This window comes from Daktulosphaira vitifoliae, unplaced genomic scaffold, assembly GCF_025091365.1.
Source record: "Daktulosphaira vitifoliae isolate Bord-2020 unplaced genomic scaffold, ASM2509136v1 Scaffold_2, whole genome shotgun sequence".
Taxonomy (NCBI): domain Eukaryota; kingdom Metazoa; phylum Arthropoda; class Insecta; order Hemiptera; family Phylloxeridae; genus Daktulosphaira; species Daktulosphaira vitifoliae.
This window is the reverse complement of record NW_026099573.1, coordinates 8,676,380-8,696,875: the sequence shown is the minus strand read 5'-3', so window position 1 is coordinate 8,696,875 and position 20,496 is coordinate 8,676,380. Positions and strand designations below refer to the sequence as shown.

Genomic DNA, 20,496 nt, shown 5'->3' with positions numbered 1-20,496 from the left:
AATTTTTACTGGCTTAAGTTATCTAATGTAATGTAATAATAAGCTTCATGTACAATTTTTGTATTTATCGTTATCACTCGATAATACATTACCTGTGTAATTCTCGTCAAACTAAAATTTTATCTTTTTTATTATAATATAAATTGTTATGATAGTTATACTATCATAAAAATTCCAAGATTAGTGTTAAAATGTTAAGAAAAAAAATGCTTAGCCTAATATGTATTATAGAATCTCAAAAATATATTCTTGACGATTAATTTTGATATTGACAAGAACATTATCCCAGATGTTTGACGAATTATTTGTTTTGTAAAATGATAATGCAAACTCCAATTTCCCTAATAAATATAAGTAAATAATAGTTTAAGAAAAATGTAATAATTGTTATGATATTATTTTGACTACTGACCTTAAAAATATTTTATTTATAAATTATATTTTTGTCAAAATTATCTTTCAACGTATAATCGCGGGAAATTGCAAAAAAATAGTTCAATAGTCATCGATTAGTATTGTATCCATGGCATTTTTCATTGATGTGGAAATCCCAAATAATAATTGTGTAATACTCTTTTATATTTAATATTAAACCAAAGTAAAAATGTGTGCATGTGTGTAAATGTTTGTGTATCAAAAAATATATATATATATTTGGGCCAAGTATTAGATTGTATCTAATTTTGTAAGTATAGCTTTTAGTTATTTTTTTCATTTTAGACAGAAGTTAATTGCAATACGAATTTTAACTTTTTTTAATTATAGTATGAAAAATTTTAATATTTTTTTTAGCTATTATCAGGAAATTTAAGCATTTTAAATCATCAAAATAATTGCTTGAAAACACTTAGGGCACTTAAATATTTCTTTTTTCAAAATGTCATAACATGACATAATAGCATTCAGCTATATTATACAATTGTTATAATTTGAACAATAAAAATGAACAAATACTATAATCCGGATATTAGTTGTTATATTTCTATTTGTGATAATCTATTGATCTATTTGTTGTAAGTTCGAATTTAAAAATGTCTAAAATATAAATTTTATTGACCATTGGAAAATTGATCAAAATTAGAAATTTAATAAAATAAATGTATAAAATTGTTTTTATGATAATTTAAAAATAGTTTATTGATAATGTTTATCGTTGTTAGTCATAATTATAGTCGAGATTTATGTGTATCTAAAATGTTTAACTTTATATGCATATAATCATCCAAAATCCTTGAAATATGAGTTATATTAAATTATGTTGTTAAAATGAATTAAACATACAAAAATTATTTAATTTTGACTAATAGTAATGTAAACTTTATATAAAAAAAATTACTTTGACAAAATTAAGGCTACTATAATTTAATAACTATATTTTTAGAAGTAATATAAAATCCCTTATATTTTATTTTTGCTTCACAATGATAATTATATACTTGTTAGTACTTAATAGAAAATAAGTTTTAAAGCCTCAAATTGGAAAAAAGTACTAATTATTTTTAAAATTAAAGTACTTTTTTAATCATAAACATCAAATTTAACAGTTTTTCAGAAAAATAAAACGTACCTCCACTGTCACTATTTTTATGTTAATCTTATAATTATGAAATTTCTACCAAAGTAGATGACTTTATAATTCAAAATTATAGTTTTTACAAAGCAAATGACTGACAAAAACGTAATTATTAATACAAATATACGTCAAACTCAATAATTTGTAAAAATGTGAATTTTATTTTTATTAGATTATTTACGTTTTAATAAAAGTTTTATATATTTTTTTATGATTAATTTGCTCATGACGCTCAATTTATGACTATAATTACGAGTTTCTTAACTAAGCTTCTGATTGTGCAATATATTTGTATTTTTATCTGTATCTTTATCACACACAGAGGCAATACATCATTATTTTCGAAATACGTCAAAATCATTACATTGCTTATTTTATCGTATAAAATATTTTTTTAAAAAGACAATAATTGTCCCAGGAGAGCGCGCTCCATGTACCCTCCCCTGGATTTGCAATTGATCATACGCATTATACTTATCTTACGATATTATTCGAGAACACAAAAAATGATCACAGTTTTAATTAATTTTAGCGAAATGGAGCAAATTGTAAAATTGTTTGTTCATCAAAGCTATGTAATAGAAGAAGATTTGGTGGTTGACTACTGTTTTGAAAAAGAGGTATGTGTACTAATGTTTTAAAATACCTATAGGATACTTGCATAATGTCAAAGAATGTATGTAGTAACTTATAACTTATCACGTACATTAATATATATGTAAATTAATGAATAAATTCTATAATTATTACCAATAATATTGAGTATGAAAATATTTCATGTATTTCTACTCTTTTCTTTGTAACATAACTACCATTTACTCTGGTAAAACAAATATAAAAAACTCAGCACAGTGGGGACGTGACATAGTTGTATTATGATATCTGACAGCGATTAAAATCACTATCATAAAAAACGCTTCGATACAAATTTGTAGATAGTGTTTAATTTAAAAAAATTGGTGGATTATTCCAAAAGCTATATGATCTCCTATTTCCTTATTTAGATCCTGATTACAAGTTTTATGATTTATAACTGTAATATATGAATATATATATTTATAATTATTATAGATTATAGATTATATAAATATTATTTCTCATACAAAAATTGTGTTGATCCATATACTATTCAATAAGTTATAGCATTATAATGTTAAAAATGTAAAAAATAAAATCGACAATTTTCACATAAAAATAGCATTTGGTAGTCATTTTCACTATGAAAACAAAATAAAGTCCAACATTTTTTTTTCTTTAATATAGTATATTACATTAGCTTTAATTTAAGATATATATAAAAGGGTCAGACTTTCCGGAACACTTTCAAAAGTTAAGTTGAAAAAGTTCTACTTTCTATATGCATTTTTCAGATTTGACCCCCCCCCCCGTACATAGGGTAATGGTCTGATTTAAAAAAAAAGTATGTTGAATAAAAGATGTATATAAATACTACTTCTTATGAAAAAATTTTATTGATCCATACATTTTTTAAAAAATTATAGCATAATAAAATTAAAAATGTAAAATACAAAATCGAGAATTTTCACATAAAAATAGCATTTGGTAGCCATTTTCATCATGAAGACAAAATAAAGTCCGAAATTTTTTTTTTTCCATAATTAAGTACATTATATTAGGTTTAATTTAAGATTTCAAAAGTTAAGTTGAAAAAGTTAATTTTATGTAAAAAATTTGTCATTTTTAATCCCCCACTGCGGACAAGTAAAAGGTCAAATTTATAAAAAAATCTACTAAATGATAAGTAAAGACATCAAGCATCTATTAAAAAAAAAAAAATTAAATTGATTTGATTTGTTCATTTTTGAAAAAGTTTTTAGTAAAAAAAAATTGAAAAAATTTCGAAAATTAGCGATTTTTAAATTTGTAATTTTTTGGAGGTTTCCCCCATTTTCGGGGAACGAGGTAAATTTTTTCAATTTTTGAGGGTAATATCTTCGACTAGATACGATTTGTGATCTTTTGACGTGTCGTTGAAAGAAATCGGTTCGGTGAGGCTGAGAAAAAGTGGTAACAGATACAAAAAAAAACACATTATAGCAAAATTAATATTTCCTCAGCTTCTAAATTGATTATGTAGGGTATACTATTGTCGTATAACGTCTTCGCAATGTTATCTGTACATATCTCTCAGTACCAACCTTTTAAGAAAAGAGAGAAAAAATGCAACTCCTGTAAATTGTCAACCATTAAAATGTCGAACTTATGGTAAATATATTTAAGAAAATGATTCTTTACCGTTTTCTGACGACATCACTGATTTACGACCTCTTTTATAGAAAACACTCTTTCGGTAACGCATCCCTTTATCAACAATGGGCCTAACACCGCGACAACTTCGGTCCTAATAAAATGCCCAATGTCAGTGTTCAACATATATCAACCATTACTTCAGTTCAAACTGCGGGTTTTAAAAATGTTGATGGTTATACTCAGTGGGCGACCCCTCAAATAATTTTAGGGAGGAACTGTAATCGAAACGATAACTGTACTATTGATGATTAAAACCGTTAATGAGTATTGATTTTGAGGTTAAAAACTAATTACAACCGTCCACTAATAAATTATTCAAAACTAATAGTAGTCCATAATCATGTCGGAAGAAAATTATAATCCTCTCATTTGAATTATAATATGAAACTGACTTTGTAACAGCTTTATTAAATTGCCAGGCAGTAAAGCCGTACTTGAACCCAGATAGTTTTAGGAAGTTTAATTATTGACTAACATATTATAAGCTAATGTAAGGCTAGAAATGTAGTGGCCATTACTATAACTAGTGGGAAAGCGTCTTTAACGCTAAAATAGCCGATTTGGATATCCTGCTTACCGTAGCTATTACAGATAATTTTTACTGATACTTATTACTTGAACATAACTTTTTGTAAGCGCAAGAAATTTCTTAGAATTAAGCCGCAGACACAATCTATCTAAGCACGAAAAACCGCCTGTTATCCTTCTCTTTATCCTTAAAGAATCTTACTATCCTTAAACTTGATATTTTTCAATTTAACATTGCGAATGATCCAGACACTCAGTCACTATTGACTAGAACACTTTCACGATACCCCGAAGTCTTTAGTAATGTCACAGAGTGCACTAAAATGATTGAGCATGATATCCTTCTAAAAAGTCCAATCCCTAACGCCTTCAAATCATATCCACTACAAAAATAACAGATCATTGTTGATATGACTAAGAACGTAGAAGACCAAGGTTTAATTGAACCTAATACCTCTCGTTTACCATTTCAATAGTATTTGGCAAAAAAAGAATGGCTCATTTCGCCTTTGCATCTACTATAGGAGACTGAATGAGGCTACTATTTCAGATGCTTACCCATGCCTAACCTCAACAATATGATCAGAATTATGCGTGGAGCTAAGGTATTTAGCGTGATATTTCTATCCTAAAAGCGGATATTATCAGATGATAATTTATATATTGAAGTATATTTTAATTGTTTGGATGATAATTTAAACCAATATGAAATAGTCCTCGAGTGGTTAAAAAGACAAATTAACATAGCAAGTTAAAAAATGCAAAGCTGCTGCGAATTAGGGGTTTCATGATCACCCTGAAGAAAGGAAAAAGTAAGCAAAAAGTTATCGGATACGCAAAAGCACCACATAGCGATAGAAAGGGAAATTTCCACTGTAATATAAGTGAAAGATAAATTTTGCACTTACTTAAATCCTCTGAATTGCTTACGGACATTTATCGTAACTCATAACTTAATTAAATAAATAAATAAGTTTTAAACAGTTAGTTTGATTATAAAAAAATTAGTATTAGAAAAATGAAAGGTGGTTGATAAAAGGTGAGGTCATAAAATAATATAAGTATTGACTCTTATTGATTTAAAATCTTACTTGATAATTTTTCTAAGTTCTTAGAATAACTTAAGTAATAGTATTAGTTAATAATTGATAAATAAAATAACACGAATTCGATTTAGTTCACAACTTTAATACGTAAGAACTTTGTAAATGACAATTTTGATGTAACGATGTCGAGTACGCAATTAGAACAAATCGAACTGTAAGGGTTTGTTCTGCTTTTTATAATATTTTGTATCCCCGAAAATGATCATTGTCTCATTCATACAATGTTATTGTTTATTGATAATTAAGCATAAAATATATAAATTATTACAGATGAATAGTATATAAATCATTTTGACATTTCATATAATGTTAATATAGTTTTTTATGCTTAAGATTAGGGTTGACACAACGCGCTTAACTATTAAGATTAGAATAAAAAAAAAATGACAAATATAATATAAAAATTTCTTCTCGGAAAGAATAATTTTTAAAGTGACTAATAATTGATTTATGAATGAATCGTGTGTATTATAATATGTAAGTAAACAGTATGCGTTTGTTAAATATTTCTCTAAGTTATTTATTTAAATTTTTTGCTTGAAAAGAATTATGTTCTTCTAAAAACATAATAATATAATACAACTATATGAATATAATGTATAAATATAAGTGCTGATTATTTTATACGAAAAAGTTAAATAAGAAACCATTATTATGAACATAAACAGGTAGCCTATTGTTATGGTAGTGACGAGTATATTCCGCAATGATTTTTTTAAATGTTGTGTCCTCACAATTGAGTGGATTACAAGAGTGGATCAAAAAGATAAGACAAAAAAATTAATGCTATACAGTGAAAATTAAATTAAAGTAATTGAACATTTCTAAAAAATTATTTATGTACATGTACTAAAACACTCAATGTACGTTCTGAGAAGACCTATTGACTGACCATAAACCACGCTTTTTATAAGAAATAATTAGTATAAACTTATTGGGCCCTTATCCATATCAAGTACGGATAAAACATATCTATTGGATGTCATTAAATGTTTAATTTAACAACTAAAACTATAACTGGGACATTAAAACGCGAGTTCTTCTCTCGTTTTTCAGTTACTCACCGAATATGTCTAAGAGACGATGACTTAAACCACGCATATCAATATTTAAAAGTATGAAATTTTACCACTGTATGTGATAAAGTTGACAAGTAACTTTTTAATTATCTATGTGATTCTATATGTTTTAAGGAAAAAACATCGTCAGTGTGACCTAATAAGAGTATCTCTGCTTTCTAATTGGAGTGCTAAATCTATTTACTAGACCGCGACCGGCCATAGAGCGTTGACGACGACGAATGCTCTTCTGACGTCTTACTTGTACTTAATTATCCCTTCTGCCATGTTACGCCTTTTTATGCTAAAAATATTTTACTATTTGCATCTATGAATCTATCTATAAAATCTTAAGTACAATATTTAGTATATCATTAATTATTTATTCCATATACAGGGGATTGACTAACTATGTTTCACGAATTTTATTTAAAAATTAGTGTTATCATATATGTAATTATTTTATTTGTTATAAATTTTTGTTAATTACTTGACAAGAAAAATAAAGATTCCATCTTCATCCCTTAACCCTCTAATCAATATCAACTTTAGTTTTTCAAATAGCAACCCAGATTTTTTTTTTATTAATCTTATATAGCATAAAAAAAAAATCAATTTTTACTAAATTCTAAACGAGATATCACTATTTAAAGTTTAGAGAATTTAACAAATAAAACAGTAGTCGGGCAAATACAGTAACATTAATATTTAGTGTACAGATAAGAACTATCGGTGTATTATACCGCGATTTAAAATTTGGGCGTCTTTTATAAATCAACGTGCGTAATATTCACGTCCCCTAAACTTTAATGAATCATAGCTCGCTGATAATTGAATAAAATAAATAAATTTTTTTACGAAAAATATTTCTAAAACTAAATCTAATCTTATTATATATATATAAAAAATAGGGATACCACTTGAAAATTGAAAGTCGATACTGATTTAAAGCATAAGGGATGATCACAAAAAAGTAATTTTACTCATTGAGCAGCACAATATAGAAAAATAATATTTCATAAAGAAAAAAAAAGATAACTCTTAAATTTTCAGAGATAATTTGTGAAGCATAGTTAATCAATCATCCTGTATAATTGATGTACTAATATTTTAGATACAAAACTGTATTACTTCCAAGGACTGGATCGCTCTTATTCCAAAAGGATGGATGGGTGTTGATAGTCAGGTTGCTTTTAAACATGTCACCATTGGTGGGAATGAAATTGATCAACCCATAAAGTTTATTGTAATGGAGAAAAGTTGCTTTCAAAATGTCGTTGAGTGTGGTAAACAATACCAACTTATGTATATAGATCAATATTTAGAGGTAATTTAATATAAAATTTGAATTGTTCATAAAATTGCATAGTAATAATTAATTTTAATATTGTTTTCAAGATTTTAGGTCGCAGTGATTATTTTACGTTTTTTCATCAAAATAATGTTTGCCATTGCATATCATCATCAGAAAAGTCTATTATTAAAGATCAATATGATAAAAAAATGTCTGTGAGTTACTATAGGAAAAATAAAATTATTTTTATAAGATAAATATTTAATAATAATGCATTTATTTGCAAACTAAAACATTTATATTAGAATCAACATTTTTTTAACTAGCATATCAAATGTTGCAAACATCTCAAAATGAAAAGCTCGTGCTATGGACCACAGAGTTTTAAAATTGTAAAAATTTATATTAAATTAATTTAGTACTTAAAGTACTTAATTTAGTCAACTAGACTAAATATATAAGGTTAAAGAAAATATATTAATGAACTATTGATGTATATACAATTTATATATAATTTTCTTAATAAGTATATTCTATATTAAATAGGTCTATAAGCAGCCAATGTTGCAGAAAAAATCGGTGTATACATGTATTCTTTATTTTTTAAAACAGTAGCATAGTGGTGTACATGTTTATATTTTATTTATTTAACTATAAAAGAAATATACAATAATAATTTTTGTTCGATAACATAATTTATAAAATATTAAATTCTTTGTTAAGTAGTTATGTACTGATACACAAATGGCTTATTCAAAATAATTTTAATAATACAGTTAATTGTATTTTTTAATATAATAATATTATACTGTAGAGTACAATCCCAGATAGATACACCATATGAGTACGTTGTCTTTACTAAAGTTAAAAAAGTAACTTTAAACATTTTATATCTAAAATATTTTTTAAAATATTACATTTTAAATAATGCTTTTCTATTTCTGAATTAATATACATTATATATTCTTTAAATTTTTAATCATTCTTAAAAACAACGCCTAAATATTAGAGAATATTTGTTATTTAAAGTTTCATATAATTACAGTCGAAATAATTAGTATAATAATATTCACATTCTTGAAAAAAAGGACGAAAAAATTTAATTAAAACTATATTAAAAATATTATTAATCTAAAAAACTAAAAAATATTAAAAATATTAAACTCAAAGCCACAAAAAAATTAATGAAAAGTCGCGGATACGTATTTCGGAAACAATGTTACCATTATCAACACATACTGACACCCCGACTAGAAAAAACTCCCTTATATACCCCTAGTGACCTTATCACCTAGTGACGTCATCACTAAGTAATATTATCACATTTTGCCAGTTTACACAAGTTTAATAATGAATTTTTCAGTGGGCCAAGATCACAATTAATTAAATTGTTTTTATTTTTAAAATAATTTAACAATTTATTTATGTGTAAATAATTACAAAGAACTTAATATCAGAGAAGCAATAGAAATGTTAAAAAATAAAAACAATTTAATTAATTGGGATCTTGGCCCACTGAAAAATTCATTATTAAACTTGTGTAAACTGGCAAAATGTGATAATATTACTTAGTGATAACGTCACTAGGTGATAAGGTCACTAGGGGTATATAAGGGAGTTTTTTCTAGTCGGGGTGTCAGTATGTGTTTAGCGTTGATAATGGTAACATTGTTTCCGAAATACGTATCCGCGACTTTTGATTAATTTTTTTGTGGCTTTGAGTTTAATATTTTTAATATTTTTTAGTTTTTTAAATTAATAATATTTTTAATATAGTTTTAATTTTACTTAATTAATTAGCCATAAGTGATCAATTTTTATTACGAAAAAAGTAGGTTAGAAATTATTACTTTTAACATATTAAAAATAAAAATCAATTATAATTTGAAAAGAATTAATTATAATAATTATAAAAATTATATAAAATATAATTAAATATATTTTGATTTGTAATTATCCACCAATTACTTAGAATTAAACACTTTCTACAGATTTGCATCGATGCGTTTCTAATGATAGTGATTTTAATCACTGTCATATTAAATCTATACTGGACCCAACTATGCCACGTCACCACTGTGCTACCGATTTTTAAAATATATTTTACAATTTTTAAATTGAAGATCAATATAATTATAATCTTTATTATAATAAAATGAATTAATGACAAAGACAGGGTGTCTAGTATAACCAGGCATGTATTTCAAAATTTATAATGAATGGAAGCGCAAAAGAATTTTTTCATGTATAAATTTGTTTTGCTTATAACTTTTTTTTTAATGCTATATAAAAATTGAAAAAAATGCCACATGCATACTTGAAACACATATGGAAATAAATTATTTTATCCAACAAAAAAAATCTTTTTACATAAAATATAAATTTAGCTTTAATGAGAAGCTTGGTTTTTTGATAACATACGTCCTTTTTGTTTACATATATCCATGAAAATTCTCAGTTTCCACTGGACCAATTTCAATAAATAACACCGCAAAAAAACACGATATTAATGTTCCAATATCGAATATCGAAACATGAAGCCGAAGAGTTTTATCATGATAGTGATTATAATCACTGTCAGATATTATATATATTTGTTCCCACTGTGCTAAGTTTTTAAAATAACATATGTAACTCACTATTTAAGTAAAATAAAATAGAAATTATTAGATATTTTTTTTATACATTTCAGTAATTTTTGATAAAAATATAATAAAAACAAGCTGTAGTAATTAATTTTAACTTTATATAAAATAAAATTATTATTGTTTATATACATTTTTTGTTAAACTGAATAACAAATGCTAGAAATAATCTTAGCCTATACAAAAGATGATTATATAAAAAATTAGTTAATTAAAAGAGAAATTAATATTAATTAAAATTAAGTGTCATTGATTCAAAAAATGTTCACAAGTTAACAACACACTTAACTATAACGATTTTTAATTAATATGATATTAAAATAATAGTTGTGGGTGTATATTTAAATGAATAAATAAAAATAACTAATTTTAATTTATAAAATTAATTTATATTGCTATTTTTATAGTAAAAACTGTGGACATTTTTGTTGGGAAAATCCTTATTATTTAAGTAGAAAGTATTATAATATATACTTGAATGATGTTTTAATTTTTTCTTATTTTAATAATTATAAAAATATTGTATTTTTTATTTATATNCCAAATAAGTTGTCGTTAGTTGTATATATTTCTTATTATAAACATGTTGAATATTCAGTATCTAACACTTAACTATAACGATTTTTAATTAATATGATATTAAAATAATAGTGGTGGGTGTATATTTAAATGAATAAATAAAAATAACTAATTTTAATTTATAAAATTAATTTATATTGCTATTTTTATAGTAAAAACTGTGGACATTTTTGTTGGGAAAATCCTTATTATTTAAGTAGAAAGTATTATAATATATACTTGAATGATGTTTTAATTTTTTCTTATTTTAATAATTATAAAAATATTGTATTTTTTATTTATATCATTTATTACAGATGACGTTTAGACGTAGATCTATTCAAAGATTGCCCCAGCCACTCTGTAAATTTGATAATAATGGTTCAAAATCACAAACCAGTTTTGCTGTAAAAAATGAAGTACCAAAAGTAAAACAATGGTCATCAAGTGTGTGCACTAAATGTAAAGCACCAAATAATTACATTACGTTAGAGAGCACATACCTAACTACAGTAATTTTTATACAAATAACTTATTAAATGATCATTTTTTAGCACAAATTATAGTATAATTTATTTTTTAGATTCAAGATTTAGCAGCAGAGAATGAGGTGATTGAACAGCGCTTATTGAAAGTTGAAAAAGATTTGGCGCATACGTTAGCTGTAGTTAACAAACAATTAAATTTAAACAAAGTATTTTCTTCTCAAGAAGAAAGCATTAAAAAAATTATTGATAATTTGGTTGAAGGACTAATTAAACAAGGTCGTACAACATTTTGGTCCCATGGGCAAGAGGTAATTTGAATTATAAATTTAATAAGTGTTGTTTTTTTTAAACGTGATGCCAATATAAGTAAGTAATTTAAATTAATGTGTTTTTTCTATTTATTAGTTTACTGTTGCCAGAGAATTTCTAGATCCTAGTTTGGAAATTGAAAATAAATCAAATGCTGCTGTTGCTGAGCCACAAAAATATTCTAGAGAAGCATATCTAAAAGCTATAATTGGACAGCAAGAACAAAGCATTCAGCATTTGGTCAACAAAATTAAGGATTCTTTTGATTTATTCCTGAAGGTTACATAACTATATTAAAGTTTCAAATAAATTTTATGGAATTTATAAGTTAATATTTTTTAGCTGAACTCTACGTCTACTGAACACGATTTACCTGTGTCAGAAACTTCAGAGACAAAATTAAGTAATATAGGCTATATGGATAGTTCTGGAACGACTTATTTTACTCCGCCTTATATTCATAACATTGACAATATAAACAATTCATTTAATTTATGCGTTAATAAAAATTTAGAATTAGCCAAAACTGAATTTGAACAACATAAAATTTCGGTAATAATTGTTTTTTTTTAAATTTTATAACTTTGTCTTTAGGGGATAATGGGAGAAGGTAGTTGCAATTGGTGCTACTGCATTAGGCCCCACGCATTAAATATAAATAAAAAATTTTAAAAAAATATGTGAGAAAAGAATATGTTTATTTATTTTATTTGGCCGTATCCAACATTAATGTAGTTTTTTTATATGTTGTATTTTTATACTTGATTTTACTAAGGTTTGGTTAATAATTTGTATAAATTATAAATTATTAATTTATTTAATTTATATTATTTTTAATTCAATGGTTTAATTAAATTCTTCGGAGAGGGTTGGCTAAAAAATTGCTAACTGATCACCATTCTTCAAATCTAATACAAAAAGCCCCACGGTAAAAAAAAATGTGGATAGTTTAACTGAGATAATAAAAAAATAATATTTAACATTAAATTTATGAAATTTGTAATGAAATAATAAATGAAACTGCACTCCTATGCGATAATTCGTTGTTATATACTAGTGTCCTACCAATAAATCTTTAACTTTTGATTAATGAATATTTTGTGTTACTTTTTTTTTTAAGTTTTGAACTACGTTAAAAGCATTCTTTTTTATTTGTCTTCAATAAAAAAAAATTTTTTTACTTTTTTTAAATTTTGAAATGACCATTTTTTAGTTTTTTTCTTACAAAAAATTATTGTGGGTCGATAACCCAACTTTAGAACAAGTATTGAGTTACAACCATTTAAATACAAAAAGTGAGTATGTAACATGGTTAAATAAAGCTCATATGTTACCCAAACATATGTATACTTCATCCAAGTTTCACATTCATTCTGTATAATATAGGCGTAAATGAATAAATATTTATCCTAAAGTTATTATCGCGTTATCCCAATTTTTTATAAGAAAATGACAATTAATAGCTATTTTAAAATGTCAAAAAAAAAAAGTTTTATTTTTCTTATTATTAAAAGATTTAATTAGAAAAAGGTAAAAAATACGCTTTTAAAATAATCTAAAACTATTAATATTTTTATTAAAAAAAAAAAAAAAAAGAAGTAGAAAATACATGCTGGTTCAAAAGTTATTAAATATGGTAATACCTTGAAATACATCATATATAATGTATATGAACAATCTAAAAATATAAATCTAGAGCTTAAATGTGGCTAATGTTTTAAAATGGAAAAGTTATATTTAATTTCTAAATGACCACTTTAAAACATTTATTATGTTTATTAAATAAAATCGAGACTTTTTAGAATTTCGTAGTTTGGAAATTAGTGTTTTCATTAATGTTATATTTATCTATTTATTTGCCGAAAGTAGTTTCCTGTTCATTTTATACAAATGTTAAAATTTTCAGAACACTCAACAAACATCGATAATTGAAGTACAGAAAGACAAAAAAACATCTAAAGAAATTTAACATAATACATTTCCCAATGTGACTATTTGTCAAAATAATCTAAATATGTTTCACTGAGTAATTTTTACAATGAAAATAAAGAAAAGAAATTGTTAAATTATTTGAGTATAGAGAACCACATTTAAAAATTGTTACAAAAATAACATTGAGGTAAAAATATTGAAAAAGTATTGTAATTAGTTCCTTGTTATTGTAAAATTGAAAGGTTTGCTTTAAACATGAGATAGTTTAAGATTTTCAAATTTAAAATAGCCATCAATTAACGGTGTGAAGTTAAAATTGCGTTTTCTAATTCCATATTATACAACAATACTTGCAATTTTATATTTTAAATAACTTGAATATCAAGTTATTCGAGACTTGAAAGCTATTCATAAAAATAAATTCCTGAAATCTATCTAATGGTGTTTATTTTGTATAACATAAAAAAATGGAAAATAAAGATATATTAAATTAAAGTTTAGATTACATCAGATAAATTAAAAAAGAAATTTTGTAAGTGCACCTATTTTTTTATGAATAAATGGCTCACGTAGTTAAAACTATTTTTGTTTTAAAACTTTGGATTTTATTTTTTAACTATATTGCTATAGTTATTTCAAAAATGCGTAGATCAATATTTCTCTTTTTATAAGTACTTTATATATATCCTTTTTAACCGACATATATATTGTTTTAATATTTGCACTTAACAGGGGTGCAAACGTGAAACAATCATATAAAAAATAGAACTTATTAAAATTAAATTTTAAAATGCTCCGAAAATCCTGTATCCTTAAAATATACAGAGTGATTCATAAAGGATAAGACGCTCATTTTCTCGATATCTTTTGAAAATTTTTAATTTTTGGTAAGGAAAATATTGCTTGATTGAAAAAACTTTATAATAATATGCAGTAAAAACATAATTTTTTTCATCCCTTCAAGGTTAAAAAACATTAACTTGAATTTTTTAAATAGGAACCCCTATTTTGAATTTGTTTTTCAAAAAATCAAACCTTTCAATTTTTAAAATTATAAAGTTTGAAGTAAAAGCTTAAGTGAAATATAACTTAATCATTCAATTTTTTTCAAAATAAATTTGTAAGGTTTCTGAAAAATTATTTAATAAGGAGTATCCAAAGGGGACATTAAAGGATATCTTGTGAAATATGAGACTGTTAAATTTAATTTGTGAGAAATAGGTATGCGAGGCTGTGACATCAATGAAAAAAAATAAAGCAATAGGACCAGATGAAATACCAGAAGAAGTATGGAAAATATTAGGCGGTTAAAGGATCCTTTTAATAAAATTCTATTATAAGGGAAATTGCCAAAATAATGGTGGAATAGTATTGTGGTGCCATTATTTAAAGGCAAAGGAGACATACAGGAGTGTGGAAATTATAAAGTCATAAAGTTTATGAATCATAGTATGTATATTTGGGAAAAAGTAATAGATATGAGAAAAGAAATGAAACATTAGTATCTATATCGTTATAAGAGAATTCTAATGAAGCTTCTTATTGTGTCCAGGTTTTAATATAGATGCTTTGTTTTGTTATAATATTTTTTTACTCCATTGATTTCCGTTACACTCGCCAGATCTCCAGGCGTGCATGGCACTGGATTTAGGGGACAAACTAGTATATGTTGTTCTGTTTGTTCACTTCCGCAGTCGCAGTCTATGGTTCCCGTATCGTATCCCCACTTACGTAGATTTTTCTTTGTTTAGGCAACACCTACTTTCAATCTATTGAGTGTTCTTCAGGTGTTTCATTCGTTGCGATATCTGAGTGTAAGTTTTTCCATTGGCCTTATTTTAAAATTATTTATTAGGTTCAGAGCTATTGAACTTCGATGCCGTTCATGCTCAAGTGATGTTGTGGTCTTCGTAGTTGATTTCAGAAAGTTTTTTTTCGATTTCAGTCTGTTTGGGACCTGTTGGTGCCCACGAAGTGAGTGTCTTTCATTTTTTACCTATTTACAAAAAAAAACGTACTAAAAAAATTTACTACATATTTTAAATAATTTATCTTTTTTAAAATTCTTGGCATAATGTGCTTTTATTGCAATTAGGAAAACAACATCGGTATTCTGTAACAATCTGTAATAGGTATTGTTTTTGTGCTTCGTCTTTTGTTAAAATATTATTATTCTCTTCTATGAGTTTCACGTCTGGAACTTTTAAAATTGGTCATAATATTTTTTGGTTAAACACCTTTAAATGGAATTTATTTTAAAATTCCTGGCCCAATTCATCATGCTCGTAGGATGGCCAAGGCCATTTATTGTTTGAACATTTTTTTGTTTCGGGGCCAATTTGAATTGTCAATCAAAGAGTTAAATAATATTCGTTCATTATGTATTGTTATTACAAGTTTATATATTAAACAATGATTTAGTGCACCAAATGCTGCATTAGCGCCAAATTTAGATTTATAATTTATTAAAAATATAATTGATTATGAACCAATAGATAAAGATATTTCTAAAGTAATTTTAAAAAAAATTTCCGGTTACTTATGGTACTTAATATTCGAAACGGCAGCATTGGCATTTTTTGATGGTCATTCGTGTTGTATACATTAAAAAGTAATGGTGCGAGGATACTTTTTGCGGGAGGCCATTTTTTAAATTTCTCCATCGGATTTTTTGGTCTTGTAGTCTTACATGGAATCTTCTATTTCTATTCATTGACTCAATTACTGTCGTCAGATGGTAGTCCTTAGTTATTTTATATACTTTGTCCAGTTAGAGGTTATGATCATCAGTGTCATATGCAGCAGTCAAATCTATAAACACGGCTCCGGTTCTTTTTTTTGTTTCTAACCCATTCTTGATGGTCTGTATTAGGTTCAGTATCTGGGATTTCCCTGGTCGAAACCTAGCTTGATTTTTAATTAGGTTTTATTCTATGACTGGTGCTATTTTGTTCAATATTAACCTTTCATATAACTTATACATATGATATAGTAACAATATTAGTTTGAAATATTTTGGGTTGTTTGGTAGTTTCCGAGGTTTTAATAGTGTTATCACTTTTGCCTTTAGCCATTGTTTTGGGATTCTTGCTGTTTTACGGCACTCGTTAAAAAACTTCAATATCCATTCCTGTGTATTTTTTCCTAAGTGTTTTATTATTTCTGTTTGAATTTCATCTATTCCGGGTGCTTTACCTTCTTTCATCTGTTTTATTGCATGTATTAGTTCTTCTTTGCTAAATTCTGCTTTGATAAGTGATCTTTCATTTGCTTTGTCCCTGGACGTTTGTATTCTTTTTGTTTTGTTTTCAGGTTTACCATTTTTGAGAAAGACATGTGCGACTTGATTTGCTGTTACATTAGTTGTCCAATGGCTTTTGATCCCCATTTAACTGTTTTAGGGTGTTCTAAGATGTTTTGCTGTTTCGGGTCATATCAAAGTTTTTTACTAGTGATTTCCATTTCTGTCTTCTGTTATTATTTTCCGCTTGCATCAAATTCTGTCCAAGTAGTATTGTGTTATCAGCGAAAGGGTCTTTATCGAATTCTTGTTTATACTTTTCAAAAAGCCTTGAAGAGGCTTTGTGAATTCCCGTCACATATTGTGATCTACATCCTCTAGGGATGTGTTTTCTGGATATTTCTTTCACTATGTTCACAAAATTCTCTTAGTTAAATAGTGTGGGCTCGATTTGTTGGATTTTATTTTTCTAAGCTTCTGTGAATTCCGTCCATCTAGCTTTTTTGTAGTTAAATCTCCGTTTAAATGGTTCACTCTGTGCTCTAACGACAGCGTGGATTTGCAGGCACATAGGTCTATGCTGTGTATTTGTTATCGGTCCTCTATATATTTTGAACTCTGTTGTGTAATTCTATTTGTTACGAAAATGAGATCTGGGTTGTACCCTCTCTTCCAGCCTCCATTATTAAAAGAGTGTGGTAGCTTAGAGTCATGTATTAGCGTTAAGTTTTCTACTTCTGACCATTCTTCCAGTTTTCGTCTATCTTCATTAATTTCAGTATAGTCCCAAGTTACACTATGTCTGTTAAAATTACCTACAACTATATTGTTCGTATCTCTTTTAAAGTTTTCCGGGGTTATAAATTCATATGGTTGGGCTGGAGATTTATATACTGATGTTATTGAGTAGTTTGTTAATTCAATGGAAATTATTTCTATACTATTTATTTGACTAGATCCTACTGATTTGATGACTAAATTAGGTTTTGTGAATATTGAACTTCTACATTTTTTATGCGGTATTTCTAATTTGCATGTCATTAATTTTTGGGCGATTATCATTCATACCTCGATGTGTTTTTTGGATACAAAGTATATCGCACTTCCATTCGACACATAGTTCCGATAGTAATAGCTCTTTAGGACTAGATAGTCCTTCGATGTTGATTGACATAACTGTCATCGCTGGGTGGCCCTAAAAAGGGCCGTTTTGGGTAAGCATCTTTATTCGTCCGGTAGTGGTGAGATTAGATAGCGATATATCTTAGCCTGGGTTATATCACTATGCGGAAGACGCCACGTGAAGACTCTCACCATAATGCCCCTAATGAAGCTGGAAGGTATGTTGTATGAGACTAGTGAGACTAGCTATGTTGTATGGATCAGAATGTTGGGCGGTTGACAAGAAAGTAGTGCAGAGAATGAGTGTAGTAGAGATGAGAATGCTCAAATGAATGAGTGAAGTGACTAGAAAAGAAAGGATAAGGAATGTACATATAAGAAGGAGTATAGGTGTAGCGTCAATCATGGATAAGATGAAAGAATATTGACTTAAATAGATGGTTTGGTAATGTTTTAAGGAGAGAGAAGTCGGAAGCTATAAGAGCAGTTATAGAAATGAATGTTGAAGAAAGAAGAGGTAGAAGAATACATAAAATTGATGTTATTGAATGCGATATGAGGACGGCTGATATGAGCCTAGATAATGTTGGAGATTAATTCAGATGGAAATTTAGGATAAGGGTGGCTGACCCAAAATAGAATGGAATTAAGGCGACGAAAAAGAAGTAGAAAAAAAAACTTGTAAAGTTTAAGCATCATTATAAATTAAATTATTTCAATATTTTACTTAAGTTTCTACTAAAATTATTTTTATATGTGTAGAGTTAATATTTTTTTTAATAGATGCATTTATTATTTTTGAAGCTTGCTTTTTGAAGATTTTCACGACTTCTTTGGTAATGGATACTTTCTTTTGTTTGTTAAATATTATTTTATTTTATTTAAAATTAATTATTTTTATTTGTTCCAAAAATAGTTTTTGTTTAAGACGATTAATGCGTCAAATGTATAATAAACTTTATTTATTTGAAAATTATGTTGTTGTACCTATTTATCTAGTTAAATATTATAATATTATAAGAATAATTATTCTTAACAAAAGTAAAATATAATAGTTTAAAAATAATTGATTTGTCTAAAAATGGTTTTAATAAAAAATTTCATAATATATATTTTGATACAAAGTTATTAAGTATTAAATAAGAAAGTATTAAGATAAGCTAGACTATTTTTTTAGCTTTGATGCAAAGCTGAGGAGGGAATAATTTTACTAGGATGTGTTTTTTTTTATCTTTTTCTACATTTTATCAGCTCTCACTGGACTATTTTTTTTAACAATTTATCAAATAATCACAACTAGTATAAAGTTAAAGATGTTATATAATATCCGTAATACTAATGGAGAGTTAAAAAACAACAAATATAAATAAATGTAATTATATATAAAAATCTCATGTCAAGGTGTTTGTCCGCGATGGACACCGAAACTGCTGAACCGATTTTGATGAAATTTGACATACATGTGTAATTGGGTCCAACTTAGACAATAGGATAGTTTTTATCTTGATTAATAGTCTCAGTTATTTTTTATTGAAAATTATATTCGTAAAAGTCGATTNGTCTCAGTTATTTTTTATTGAAAATTATATTCGTAAAAGTCGATTGTTATTATTTTCTCATAGATGGCGGTATGAAACTTATATTTTATCAATTTTCATTATTAAATGTAAGTGTCCAACAAATGGCGCCTAACTATGTGTGTTCTCTTTCAATAATAATTATTGTAATTATTATTATTTACAATTATTGTAAACGCTTCTCAAAATTATTGACAATAATTGGTGATATCCATTTAGACATGCTATTTCTTCTATATATTAATCCATGATTAAATTTATTCATATTAGAAAAAGACAGGTTAACTAAAAATATTGTGCACCAAATAGCGTTTTTTAAATTTTAATATTAACATAACATAATAGTAACATAACTGTTTGGAGTAAAAATCAACCTTAGATACCTCATCGATTCATTTTAATTTATATAAATGTAAGCAATATAGAATTTTGATATTACTAATTTATTTTTTATTGTACTTGAATTTAAAATAAATAAAGTATAAAATGAAAAAAAATTTTTTGGGTCGTTATTCATTGATAAGTGTTAAAAATTGTATTCAATGATAATCTCCGATAACTCAGATTTATAAATTTTATAAATATTTGCATAGTTATGTTATATAATTGAAAATAATATTAATCGTATAATAAAGTCAAAGTTTAGGATAAGGGTTGCCGACCCCAAGTAGTTGGGATCTAGGCAAAGAAAAAGAAAAAGATTACCAGAAATTCCGGTGGCAATTGACATAATATAATTGTTGTTTGGGAACGTACAATTTAGCGTTTGGTTGGGTTTAAACAATATAGCGTCA

General features: G+C 26.0%; 1 protein-coding gene across 3 annotated transcripts; it reads left to right on the top strand.

Moving 5' to 3' along the window:
• Positions 1-150: 150 nt before the first annotated feature.
• On the top strand, positions 151-19,025 carry LOC126898454 (uncharacterized). 3 transcript variants are annotated; one of them, XM_050672486.1, is made up of 10 exons: positions 151-565; positions 2,106-2,193; positions 7,651-7,863; positions 7,935-8,045; positions 11,351-11,545; positions 11,617-11,829; positions 11,927-12,109; positions 12,173-12,382; positions 13,737-13,949; positions 18,930-19,025. In XM_050672486.1, exons 1-9 carry the CDS (start codon positions 540-542, stop codon positions 13,797-13,799), a joined length of 1,302 nt encoding a protein of 433 aa, XP_050528443.1. In that variant the 5' UTR covers positions 151-539; the 3' UTR covers positions 13,800-13,949; positions 18,930-19,025. The 3 variants fall into 3 exon arrangements, with proteins under 3 accessions (XP_050528443.1, XP_050528442.1, XP_050528444.1); XM_050672485.1 differs by having other exon boundaries at positions 18,909-18,970; XM_050672487.1 differs by having other exon boundaries at positions 152-685; positions 18,909-18,970.
• The last annotated feature ends 1,471 nt before the right edge of the window (positions 19,026-20,496 follow it).